We start from the raw sequence: 12,856 nt of genomic DNA, 5'->3' as shown, positions 1-12,856 counted from the left end.
TGCCTCCTGTACAAGGTTGCTAGGTAACCACCTAGAGTTTACAACGTTCTGTGGTGCACTGCACTCAGGAGCCCGGGGGAGTGCGAGGGTGGGAATACCAATTCCCCCCTGGTAAATAATTCATCCTTTTCATTAGCATTCGCCATGTATTCCTTGCGTAACGCCGACGCGCAACTAAGAAACTACATCATCAGGCACGCGCTGCCGGAGATCTATGAGGTAAAAAAGGGAATCTTACACGTCATAACTGTGACGCAAGGGGCAACCGGGGGACGAATCCTTCCAGCATCCAATCTGTTACACTAGCCGTTAAGCCCGTAAAAATGGGCGAGTATTGCAGCCCTCCTCTCTCCACTGGCCTCACCACGTCCACCGATCCTCCTCCCCCCCCCCCATCCATCGACCCTCCTATTTCCCTTGGCCTCCCCCCTCCCCATGTCCAGCAACCCTCCTCTGTGCCCTGCAGTGCCGTAGCGAGGGCGGCTGACACCCAGGACGGGTCGCCGCTGCGCACCCCCCCCCCGGGTGCAGCACGGCACCCCCCCTCCGGCGCGCACCTTTCCCCCCGGAGCGCATTCTTACTTTAGAAGCGAGGGGCGGGCGGGAGGGCCGATCTGCCCCCGAGCCCACGTCGCTGGGAGCTGCGTCGGCTCCATTGGTTCCTTGCTCTCTCTGCCCCGGAACAGAGAGAGCAAGGAACCAACGGAGACGACACCCCCCCCCAGCGGCGTGCACTCGGGGCGAACCGCCCCACCGCCCCCCCTTCCTATGCCACTGGTGCCCTGCTCTCCCCCCATGTCCAGCTGCCCACCTCTCTGCCCTGCTCTCCCCCCATGTCCAGCTACCCTCCTCTCTGCCCTGCTCTCACCCCATGTTCAGCAACCGTGCCCTCTCTTCCCTGCCCTCCCCCCATGTCCAGCAACCCTCCTCTCTGCCCTGCTGTCACCCCTTGTCCAGCAGCCATGCCCTCCCCCCATGTCCAGCTACCCTCCTCGCCACCGCTCCCTCCCCCCTCTGTGCCGGGCCCCCTGCACTGACCTGACAGCGCCTCTCACCTCCATGTGAAAGCGCTGCAGGCAGCTGCAGTTCGCTCTGCTGCTGCCTGCAGCGCTTCCACACGGAGGTGAGAGGCGCTGTCAGGTCAGTGCAGGGGGCCCGATGCGGAGGGGGCGGGGGCGGTTGCGGGAATGGGGGGGGAGGGTGGAGGTTGTTTCATGCGATGTTCCTTCCTTTCCAGCGGCGGTGTTGGACAACAATTCGACTCCGTTTTTCCCTCTCTGTTCCGCCCTCTGACGTCATGATGTCTTGATGCGAGGGCGGAACAGAGAGGGAAGTCACCAGTCACTTGCCGTTTATATGTTTGATTTCCACCACTTAGAAAAAAGGGCCCCTTAGTTCCCATAGTTCACTAAAAGTTGTTATAGGAATCAGTTATTTGTAACAGTAAATGCAGAGAAGCTTATAGTAAGAATTAAAGGTAGAGACTAATAGTGGGGAGGGGGTGGAGGGAGGATTGTTTGCAGACAATTTAATTCTCCTGTTTTTGCAAAGGGTTTATATCATCCTATCCTCCAATGGGATTAAGTGGATTGATGTTAAAACCCCATATTGTATAGGTTCTTGATCTCTACCTAAAAGCTATGAAGGGGCCATCCTCAGTTTTTATTATTATTAACATTTGTGTAGCGCTACCAGACGCACGCAGCGGTGAACATCTAATGCAGAGAGAGAGACAGTCCCTGCTCAAAAGAGCTTACAACTTACAACTTGAGTTTTTAACTCAGATCTTATCTATTTTATTTTATATTTATGTTATGTATTGTTTTCCTTCATATACTGAAGGTGAGAGCCTATCAGAAAGATGCTTTTTCTTTGTATATCCTCTCTCTCCCATATATTTCAGTTAAGAAAACCTAAAAGAATTGACTGATGTTTTTGATTATTGACATGTGGCACTGAGCAAAAAAACCTATCTGTGACTGTAAAATATCAGCCAGATGGCAATGTTATGCAAATATAAGGATGTCTGAGAAGGGTACTATTTAAGAAATAATCCCAGCCTATAACAGCTCTACTGTCCATCCAATTGCCCCTGACCAGAGTAGTGGGTTATGAATCTAGAATGGTGTCTGGAATGGTGAGCCTAAACAGTTACCTATGGGAAAAAATAAGAGATTACTGTTATAGAGTGTATTAGAATGTTATTAGACTACTGTATTAGAGTGTCAGTTTAGAGAAGCAGGATCCAAACTGTAAAAACATTGGGAATAACCAATAACCTTGGGATTCGAGGGAATGGAAAAGGAATATGTTAAAACAGATCTGCCAGTTAAAGGATTTCATCGAGGATTCAGCTTTATGTATTGTGGTTCAGTCTGATATTAAGCACTTTAGATTATTGCAATTTATTTATTTGTTACATTTGTATTCCAACAATGGTCAATCCATATCACAAGTTCCTGGCAGAGTCCCAAAGAGCAGCAAGATTCCATGCTGCCGATCCCAGGAATAAATAGTGGCTTTCCCCAGGTCTACATTAATAACAGTTTATGGACATTCCTCCAGGAATTTGTCCAAACCTTTTTTAAACCCAGCTACATTAACTGCTGTTATCACCTGCTCCAACAATGAGTTCCAGAACTTAACTATACATTCAGTGGAACAATTTTTCTTCTATTTGTTTTAAATGTGCTACTATATAATTTCGTGAAGTGTTCCTTAGTCTTTTTGCTTTTTGAATGTAGTCAGTTCATGCTTATCCATTCCACTTTGCTTAGGATTTTGTAGACCTCAATCATATTTATTATTATAATTTTTTTGTTACATTTGTACCCCACGCTTTCCCACTCATGGCAGGCTCAATGCAGCAGGCAATGGAGGGTTAAGTGACTTGCCCAGAGTCACAAGGAGCTGCCTGTGCTGGGAATCGAACTCAGTTCCTCAGGACCAAAGTCCACCACCCTAACCACTAGGCCACTCCTCCACTCCATATCTCTCCTCAGCCGTCTCTTCTCCAAGCTGAAGAGCCCTAACCTCTTTAGACTTTCTTCATGTGAGAGACTTTCCTCATGTGAGAATCATTTTGGTTGCCCTTCTCTGTACCATTTCCAGTTACAATACCTTTTTTAAGATGCAGCGACCAGACTTCACACGGTACTCAAGGTACAATCTCACCTTGGAACAACAGAGAGACATTATGATATTCTGTGTTTTATTCTCTATTCCTGTCCTAATAATTCCTACAAAGCAAAATAAAAATCCACACTCCTTACTTACTCCCACTGAAGAATGAGAAGGTGGATAGGAAGCCAGAGGAAGAGAGGAGGAGGCAGATACGGAACCAGAGGAAGAGGAGAAGGAGGTGGCTAGAGAGTAGGAGATGGAAAAGAGTTGGAGCTGGAAGGGTCTTCCACTTATTGGTGTCAGTTTTAGCATCTCCAGCATGATATATTACCTTACACCTTAGCATTTCCTAGATCAGCTACTGCACCATCATTGCTTTTGGCCTTCAGGTATGTCTTCTTCTCCAGCCCTTTGCTGAGTGACATCATCACTCACAAGGAACCATGGGAAGGTGAAGTTGCTGGAAACTGAGATGGCCGCCTCATGTCTTCAGGTCACTGCAGTTCTATGCGTTGTTGGTCAGATGAGGGATTACTGCAACATAACCTTTTAGGCTAACGTTTGAATAGTATTTCAGTCAAGGAAGAGAAATAAACATGCTACTCTTGTTTTGACAGGCTCTGCTTTGTGGTTTATGCATAATGCGTCCAGAAGATCCACTGTTATTTCTGGAAGAAGCTATTAAGAGACTGATGGAGATGGAGAAGGGACAATCTTATCTTTTATGGTACAGACCTCTTCAAAACTATTTGAAATCTTCACAATTGCAATTGCTGTGATTCATCCATGAGATTAGTATGTACGGTGCAAAAAAGCGCAATGATATATAGACATCATGTATCCTTTGATGGGAGTATTTATATCATAAGATACCTTGTCACTCACATTAATTTCTTTTTACACAGTTTTTCTGACATTGTTTTAGAAACAGGCTTCCATTTATATGCAATTCTGTTATATTTCCCTGGCACATCATTTAGGGGGGAAGTTATCAACATGGGCTACTGTTAAAATGTATTTATTTATTGCAGTTGATATACCGCATATGGCCTTGGGAGACATCAATGCAGTATACATTAAAAATAGGAAAGAGGGGGAAAGAGAAGCAGAATACTGCAAAAGAGAGGAACAGGAAGTAATGTCAGCGGGAACAGGGAACTGGCAGAGCCGACAGCCGCGTGGCTGCTCCCTGCACCCCCTTTCAGCGTGCACCCGGGGAACGCCACTGAAGGAAGGGGGTTAGTTTATGTTGAGTTTTTGGAGCTTCAGTCTATTGTGTTAGCATCTGATTCCATACTGATGATTTGTATTGTGATTTCTTAAACCATTTTGAATGAATATTGTTCAGCAAAATGGTGTATATAAAACTCATTAAGGGGCTCCTTTACGAAGCGCTCAGGAACCCGGCAGTAGTTACAGTGCACTTGGAATGCCACTGACTAGGTCTTGTTGCATAAACAGGGACCTATGCTAAAATAGCATGAGTTAGTGCTAAAACGAAATGGTAGCTGATGTTGATAACTACATCCCTTTAATCTCAGTATTATGTCGTTGTGTGTTTTGTGATTTAATTGTTATACATGTTGTTTCTTGTAATTTCTCGTGTTTGTTGCTCAATGGTTAAAATTGTAGTTAGGTAAGGACCCCTTTTAAATTTGCAGTTGGGGTAAATTCTATAACTGGTGCCAAAAAATCAGTTCTAAAAATTTTACATGCTGAGCGCTGTTCTATAAAGGGTACACGTCCTTTATAGAATAGCGCTTAAGGCATTATGCCCTCAAAAACTGGTGTAAATGCCGTCCCCAAAATAGGCGCAGTTTGGCCAAATGTATTTACATGCGTAAAATTTTTTAACATCCCCGAAACACCCCAAGCCATGCCCCCCAAAATTTACACATATTAGGGTTTATGCGCAGACCATTATAGAATATGATCCGTGCATAAATCCTAATTAAGGCCAATTAACACCAATAATTGCAGGTCGTGCATTACTGTTCCCATTAGTGGGCTTTACCAGCCAAATGTTAATGCAAGCTGGATAACCCTTCCTTGATCCCTCTCTGCCCATGCCATGACCCCAGATAGAAAATTTCTTTAAAATTTCGTAATGCATGGTTTAGTACTTGTAAACCAGGAAAATACCACAAAACACTTTTAACGCATTTGTGCCAAAATCCTATTTTCTCGTGTTAACTGCACATTAAGGGGTGGATTCAGTAAATGGCACCTAAAGTTAGTCACCAGGATGATGTGCGCTAAGCATGAATTCAATTAAGGCACTTCTGTGTGGAACTGTCTTTATAAAATATTAGCTCGCCATTTTCACACCTAACTTTAGGCATGAGCATTTACTCTTGCCAGAAGCTGGTGAAAACCTAGCTACTCTCAGGCGCAGAAATGGAAGTATTCTATAATGCTACGCCGAAATCCTGGGCATGTTTCTCCCCTGAACACGCTCCCTATAAGGTAACTTCCTCCCACCCACAATGACAAACATTTTCTTACTGCCCACTCCCTCCACTTCCTGCAGCTACCAGCATTTCTTGTTCCGCTCCACCCCTCTCCAGGCCCCCTGCGGTTACCGGATTTTATTCACCAGTCCTACTTCCTTCAGCTGCTGCTTCTGTTCCCCCCCCTCTTCCCAATGACTGGCGCTTCTGTTCTCCCCTCCCCACCCGATGACCACCGCTATTGTCTTCCCCTCGACACCTGATGACCGGCACTACAGTCCTCCACTCCTCCCCGATGACCGGTGCTGCTATCCTCCACCCCCCTCCCCAACCAGCATTGAGCTTACCATTCTGGTGCTCACTGAAGCTGATGCCAGTGCTCTGTGCTGGGCTGGTGTGGAGCCTTGAGCATCTGCACATGCTCAAGACCTGCTGGCTCTTGCGTAGATGCTTAAGGCCCCACACCAGCCCAGCACAGAGCATTGGCGTCAGCTTCAGTGAGCACCAGAATGGTAAGCTCAATGCTGGTTGGGGGGGGGGGGGGGTGGAGGATAGCAGCACCGGTCATCGAGGAGGACAGTAGCTCTAGTGATCAGTGGGGAGGGGAGAACAATAGCGCTGGTCATCTGGTGGGGGCTCGAATATAAACCGAGATACCCATTTTTGGGCCATTTGTTGGCCCAAAAATCATGATTTATATTCAAGTAATCCTATTCTATAGCTGTACGCCCAACTGTGCTCCTAAATTTGGGTACCATATATAGAATTTTGGGGGTAAGTGTCTAATGCAGTTTAGTAAAAGAGCCCTAAATACAGTAAACAGGATGACCATCTCTACTACTACTACTACATAACATTTCTAGAGCGCTACTAGGGTTACGCAGCACTGTACAATTTAACAAAGAGAGTCAGTCCCTGCTCAAAGAGCTTACAATCTAATAGACAAGTGAACGGTCGGTCCGATAGGGGCAGTCAAATTGAGGCAGTCTGGATTCACCGAACGGTAAGGGTTAGGTGCCGAACGCAGCATTGAAGAGGTGGGCTTTAAGCAAAGACTTGAAGACGGGCAGGGAGGGGGCTTGGCGTAAGGGCTCAGGAAGGTTGTTCCAAGCATAGGGTGAGGCGAGGCAGAATGAGCGGAGCCTGGAGTTGGCGGTGGTGGAGAAGGGTACTGAGAGGAGGGATTTATCCTGTGAACGGAGGTTACGGGCGGGAACGTAAGGGGAGATGAGGGTAGAAAGATAGTGAGGGGCAGCAGACTGAGTGCATTTGTAGGTAAGAAGGAGAAGCTTGAATTGAATGCGGTATCTGATCGGAAGCCAGTGAAGTGACCTGAGGAGAGGGGTGATTTGAGTATATCGGTTCTGGCGGAATATGAGACGTGCAGCAGAGTTCTGAACAGATTGAAGGGGGGATAGATGGCTAAGTGGGAGGCCGGTGGACTCATATCCCTGGATTCTATATATTGCACCCAAAATTGGGTGCTGATATTTGGGCATCGATCCAAGATGTGCGCCCAACTAAACTGGCTAACAAACCCATTAGTGCCAATAATTGTGTGCTAATTGGATTTATTGGCACCAATTTGGATTTGCACACGCATCTTGCTACGGACTATTCTATAACAATGTGTGCCCAAATCCCATAGCACTTAACCCAAAGGGGGGCGTAGCCATGGGACATGCATGGGCGGGTCAGGGACATTTCTAAAATTTGTGCGCAGTGTTATAGAGTACTGGAATGTGCATCCAAATTGGGAGCTGGGAATTACATCTGGTTTCAGCAGGAGTGAGTTGTGGCGCTGAAATCAGCACTGAATGCTATTCTCTAATGGGTGCTCATCTTTCAATGGTTATTTTAGAATAGTGGTGAGTGTTGATATTTTTCGCTGCTGATATTTAAGTGCCATTTGCTGGGTCTAGCCTATAGCAGTGGTGTTCCTTGGTCAGCTACCACCCAGGGCGGATCGCCGCTGCGCTAACTCCCCCCCAAGTGCAGCGCCTCTCCCAGCGCATTACCTCCCCTGGCGCATCACCTCCAACCCTCCCCCCAGATGGATTGATCTTACCTCCTGGGGGTGCTGGGAGCAACCTCGTGGCTCTTGGCTCCGCCGGTTCCCTGCCCCGGAACAGGAAGTAACATTAGAGGGAGCAGGAAACCGGCAGAGCCGACAGCTGCGCAGCTGCTCCCTGCATCCCCCTGCAGCGTGCACCCGGGGCGATCCGCCCTCGGTACGCCACTGGCCTATAGTCCTCCTTTTCATGGAGAAATCAGAAAACAGGATCACCGTGTGCTGCTGTGGGATATATCCAGGACTGGATCACCAGGTGGTCAAAGCTGTTTTGCACTTTGAAAAGAAAACTTAGCTAGACTGAACATTTGCAAGAAAGAATTGTGCATCTCTTTTCTTTTGCCAGCTGAGAAGTCTGGTGTTCCTCAGAATGATAGTTGTTATGCATCTTATTCCTATCATGAAAACAAGAAACAGAAAAGGCGTGCTTCATAGGAGCAGTTCTAAAACGCTTTGGGACCCGTTTACCCAGTGCATCTTTTCTAGCAAAAAAGGTGCTGGTACTCAAATGCTAGGCCACCCTTCAAGGGTGGGAAGATCACTGAAGGATCCACCCCACAATAGCCAGGTCCCCTGCAACCAGTCACAGAACCTATGACAAGGCAGAATTGATGTTTAGAGCCTGAGCTCTTTCATTAAAATTTGGTATCCATGGGTCAATTTTAGCAGACAATGGAAAGGGTGCTGGTACTCAGTACCCCCAAGTACCCCCTCAAAAAAAGCCCTGCTTTTACCAAACTGTGGTAAAGAGTGGCCTTAGCATGTCCTTATGGGGATCATTCCCGCGCGCTGAAGCCATTTATACCGCTCCGGTAAAATGGCTGATTTTTGTATTTTCCCTATTAATGACCACATGCTAATTTTCCCATTAGCACATGGCCATTAGCAGGTGAGCTCCTATCACCGTCTATAATGTAAGTGGTAAGGGCTCACGCCCTAAGCATGCACTAATTGTTTAGGGCATAGCAATGTACAGTGGTGGAAATAAGTATTTGATCCCTTGCTGATTTTGTAAGTTTGCCCACTGACAAAGACATGAGCAGCCCATAATTGAAGGGTAGGTTATTGGTAACAGTGAGAGATAGCACATCACAAATTAAATCCGGAAAATCACATTGTGGAAAGTATATGAATTTATTTGCATTCTGCAGAGGGAAATAAGTATTTGATCCCCCACCAACCAGTAAGAGATCTGGCCCCTACAGACCAGGTAGATGCTCCAAATCAACTCGTTACCTGCATGACAGACAGCTGTCGGCAATGGTCACCTGTATGAAAGACACCTGTCCACAGACTCAGTGAATCAGTCAGACTCTAACCTCTACAAAATGGCCAAGAGCAAGGAGCTGTCTAAGGATGTCAGGGACAAGATCATACACCTGCACAAGGCTGGAATGGGCTACAAAACCATCAGTAAGACGCTGGGCGAGAAGGAGACAACTGTTGGTGCCATAGTAAGAAAATGGAAGAAGTACAAAATGACTGTCAATCGACAAAGATCTGGGGCTCCACGCAAAATCTCACCTCGTGGGGTATCCTTGATCATGAGGAAGGTTAGAAATCAGCCTACAACTACAAGGGGGGAACTTGTCAATGATCTCAAGGCAGCTGGGACCACTGTCACCACGAAAACCATTGGTAACACATTACGACATAACGGATTGCAATCCTGCAGTGCCCGCAAGGTCCCCCTGCTCCGGAAGGCACATGTGACGGCCCGTCTGAAGTTTGCCAGTGAACACCTGGATGATGCCGAGAGTGATTGGGAGAAGGTGCTGTGGTCAGATGAGACAAAAATTGAGCTCTTTGGCATGAACTCAACTCGCCGTGTTTGGAGGAAGAGAAATGCTGCCTATGACCCAAAGAACACCGTCCCCACTGTCAAGCATGGAGGTGGAAATGTTATGTTTTGGGGGTGTTTCTCTGCTAAGGGCACAGGACTACTTCACCGCATCAATGGGAGAATGGATGGGGCCATGTACCGTACAATTCTGAGTGACAACCTCCTTCCCTCCGCCAGGGCCTTAAAAATGGGTCGTGGCTGGGTCTTCCAGCACGACAATGACCCAAAACATACAGCCAAGGCAACAAAGGAGTGGCTCAGGAAGAAGCACATTAGATTCATGGAGTGGCCTAGCCAGTCACCAGACCTTAATCCCATTGAAAACTTATGGAGGGAGCTGAAGCTGCGAGTTGCCAAGCGACAGCCCAGAACTCTTAATGATTTAGAGATGATCTGCAAAGAGGAGTGGACCAAAATTCCTCCTGACATGTGTGCAAACCTCATCATCAACTACAGAAGACGTCTGACCGCTGTGCTTGCCAACAAGGGTTTTGCCACCAAGTATTAGGTCTTGTTTGCCAGAGGGATTAAATACTTATTTCCCTCTGCAGAATGCAAATAAATTCATATACTTTCCACAATGTGATTTTCCGGATTTAATTTGTGATGTGCTATCTCTCACTGTTACCAATAACCTACCCTTCAATTATGGGCTGCTCATGTCTTTGTCAGTGGGCAAACTTACAAAATCAGCAAGGGATCAAATACTTATTTCCACCACTGTAGCTGCGCTAACTCATTAGCACAGAGCACGCCCACTCTATGCCCCCAGACCCACCCCCAGTGCTAAAAAATAAATGTTACTTTTTAGTATAGGGGTAGCATGCGCATATGCAAAAAATTACCACGGGATGCTTGAGCATGCCCAGCTGCGGCAAGCACACATTACTGCAGTGGTTCCTAAACCTGGTCCTGAAGGCACCCCAGCCGGTCAGGTTTTCAGGATACCTACAATGAATATTCATCAGAGAGATTTGCATGCAGTGGAGGCAGTGCATTCAAATCTCTCTCATGAATATTCATTGTGGGTATCCTGAAAATCTGACTGGCTGGGGTGCCTCCAGGACCAGGGTTGGGAACCACTGCGTTAGTGCTTACCGCAGCTTAGTAAAAGGAATCCCCTTGATTGGTCTGTTTCAGGTGTGGAATGATACAGTAAGGGAAAGTGGGATAGGCATGTGTTTCTGAACCAGCCAATCTGCATGTGGTGACTGGCAGGGTCTGTATTACCTGCCACCTTGGCACCAGAAAAAAGACGCTGGCTTTAAGACCGCAAAATGGGGAGTGAAAAACTTTCAGATAATTACCTGAGGACAATATTTGCAGTTTCATGTGGTCATGATAGTTTAAGAATGTAAACTAAAAAAATATGTATTTTTACATTGTTCCTTTCATGGTTACTGTAAGTTTTATTGGAAAAATAGGTTCAGTTCTGTATGTAATAAATCATCTTCTATAAGAAAGATATGAAGCCAAACTTTGACTCGTATGCTACAAGAAACCCACCCATGACCAGGAATGTCATATTTATATGGGTCTTACTTGGCAAGGGTTGTCTTCTGATCTGTCTTAAATTTTCAAAGAGAGCAATTTAATTTTTTTTCAGCTTAGACGCTTATATTTAAGAGCAGGAAACAGACGTCAATGCGTGTTTTCAATGTGTGTTTATCATTTTTTTTTTAGCATGGACGCTTTAAATTTAGACGCAGAAGAGAGGCGCCGATGTGAGGGTTTGCTGTTTCTCATAAGCAGTGCTTAGGGGCTTCCACAGGCTTCCTTCTGCTTCCAAGACAGGAGTGTAGCTACATGGGACCACAGGGGCCTGGGCCCTCATAGATTTGGGCATGGACCCCCCTGCCGGCGACCCTCTCGACCCCCCCTTCCACCGCCAACCTGCCGTTGCCTGCCTTTGCTGGCGGGGGACCCCAACCCCCGCCAGCCGAGGTCCTCTTCTTCCTTCGTTCTGTTTCTGAGTCTGATGTCGTGCAGGACGTCAGACTCACAGAAACAGAATGAAGCCTTGCAGATCGCAAGGCTTCGTTCTGTTTCTGTTCTGTTTCTGACTCTGATGTCCTGCACGTACAACATGCAGGACGTCAGACTCAGAAACAGAATGAAGGAAGAAGAGGACCTCAGCTGCTGGGGGTTGGGGTCCCCCGCCAGCAAAGGTAGGCGACGGTGGGGGAGGGTTGGCGGCAGGAGGTGGGGTCGAAAGGGTCGTCGGCAGGGAGGGGGGGGTCAAAGTTGTTGGTGGTGGCGGCGGGGGGGGGTGTCGCGGGGGGTCGGCAATGGCGGAGGCGTGTGTCGGCAATGGCGGGAGGGGTCAGCGGCGCCAGGGGGGGGGGGGCTAAAATGTGCCCCCTCACCTCGGGCTCTGGACCCCCCTCCCGCCGAAGTCTGGCTACGCCCCTGTTCCAAGAGCAATCAAAACTGGTAGATTTTGCAAAAAGCATCATGAGAGAAGCATGAGAATTGAACCCACTTATGCCTGGATTTGGGGAAAATCCACTGCTTATTTATGGAATAAGCAGCATAAAATGTCTTGTACTTTTTTGGGATCTTGCCAGGTGTTTGTGACCTGGATTGGCCACTGTTGGAAACAGGATGCTGGGCTTGATGGACCTTTGGTCTGTCCCAGTATGGCAATGCTTATGTACTTATGCTCTGATCTGGTGTAATTTTTGCAATGGTAAGGCAGTATTGTTTGTATTTTGTGAAGCAGAGGTAGTCTCGAGTTAGATGTAGCCCCTCTGGGAGTAAGTTCCAGAGTGTGGGGGCAACTGAGCTGCAGACATCCAATGTAAGACAGTGCCTCATAAGTCAGCCACTTTTATAGATGTGATTAGTCTCTTATCTCATGACATGGCAAGTTTTGGGAAGGTCTCTCTGTATGTTTATAGGGCATTTTCAGATTTAAATCTATGCACATCTTTGCCTGATTCAAGACCTCATACCTGTCTTATTCTCTTGATTTTTAAATACGCTCCTTTATTTATTATAGGGATATACTTATAGATGAATCGGTGAGACCAAAGATAAAGCCGACAACAGAGAGTTACCTGGAATATCTTTTTGGACAAGATGAAGCACAGCTGGTAACAAGTGTACTAATATCTGTTTCATTTTACATTCCTGTAGGACTGTCTCCCTGTTTCTCTTTTGGGGACAAAATGGAAAAGGTGTGTGAGACGCGTGTTGACAGTGTGACCCTGGGTCCAGCCCTGATCACTGCAGTTTTCGAATCTCCAGGGCTGGTCAGGCCTGTACATGCCGTGGAGGTGGTACATTCAGGCCCAGGGAGGAGAACAGATGACTGCAGTTACTCGGGCTGCCTCCCGCCAGTCAAGGTGGTGAGGATGAATCTCAGAG

At 47.1% G+C, this 12,856-nt stretch overlaps 1 protein-coding gene across 1 annotated transcript in view; it reads left to right on the top strand.

Annotated features, from left to right (window-relative positions):
• Nucleotides 1-94: 94 nt before the first annotated feature.
• FBXL13 (F-box and leucine rich repeat protein 13) overlaps nucleotides 95-12,856 on the top strand; it is a 189,108-nt gene continuing 176,346 nt past the window's right edge. Inside the window, exons 1-3 of the mRNA XM_030216541.1 lie at nucleotides 95-219; nucleotides 3,741-3,850; nucleotides 12,489-12,582. Of these exons, the coding sequence (XP_030072401.1) occupies nucleotides 145-219; nucleotides 3,741-3,850; nucleotides 12,489-12,582 (279 nt within the window). The 5' untranslated portion in view covers nucleotides 95-144. The remainder of the gene's footprint in view (nucleotides 220-3,740; nucleotides 3,851-12,488; nucleotides 12,583-12,856) is intronic.

This window comes from Microcaecilia unicolor, chromosome 10 (genome assembly GCF_901765095.1).
Source record: "Microcaecilia unicolor chromosome 10, aMicUni1.1, whole genome shotgun sequence".
Lineage (NCBI taxonomy): Eukaryota > Metazoa > Chordata > Amphibia > Gymnophiona > Siphonopidae > Microcaecilia > Microcaecilia unicolor.
The sequence above is the reverse complement of the archived record's forward strand: the minus strand, read 5'-3'. Positions and strand labels throughout refer to the sequence as shown.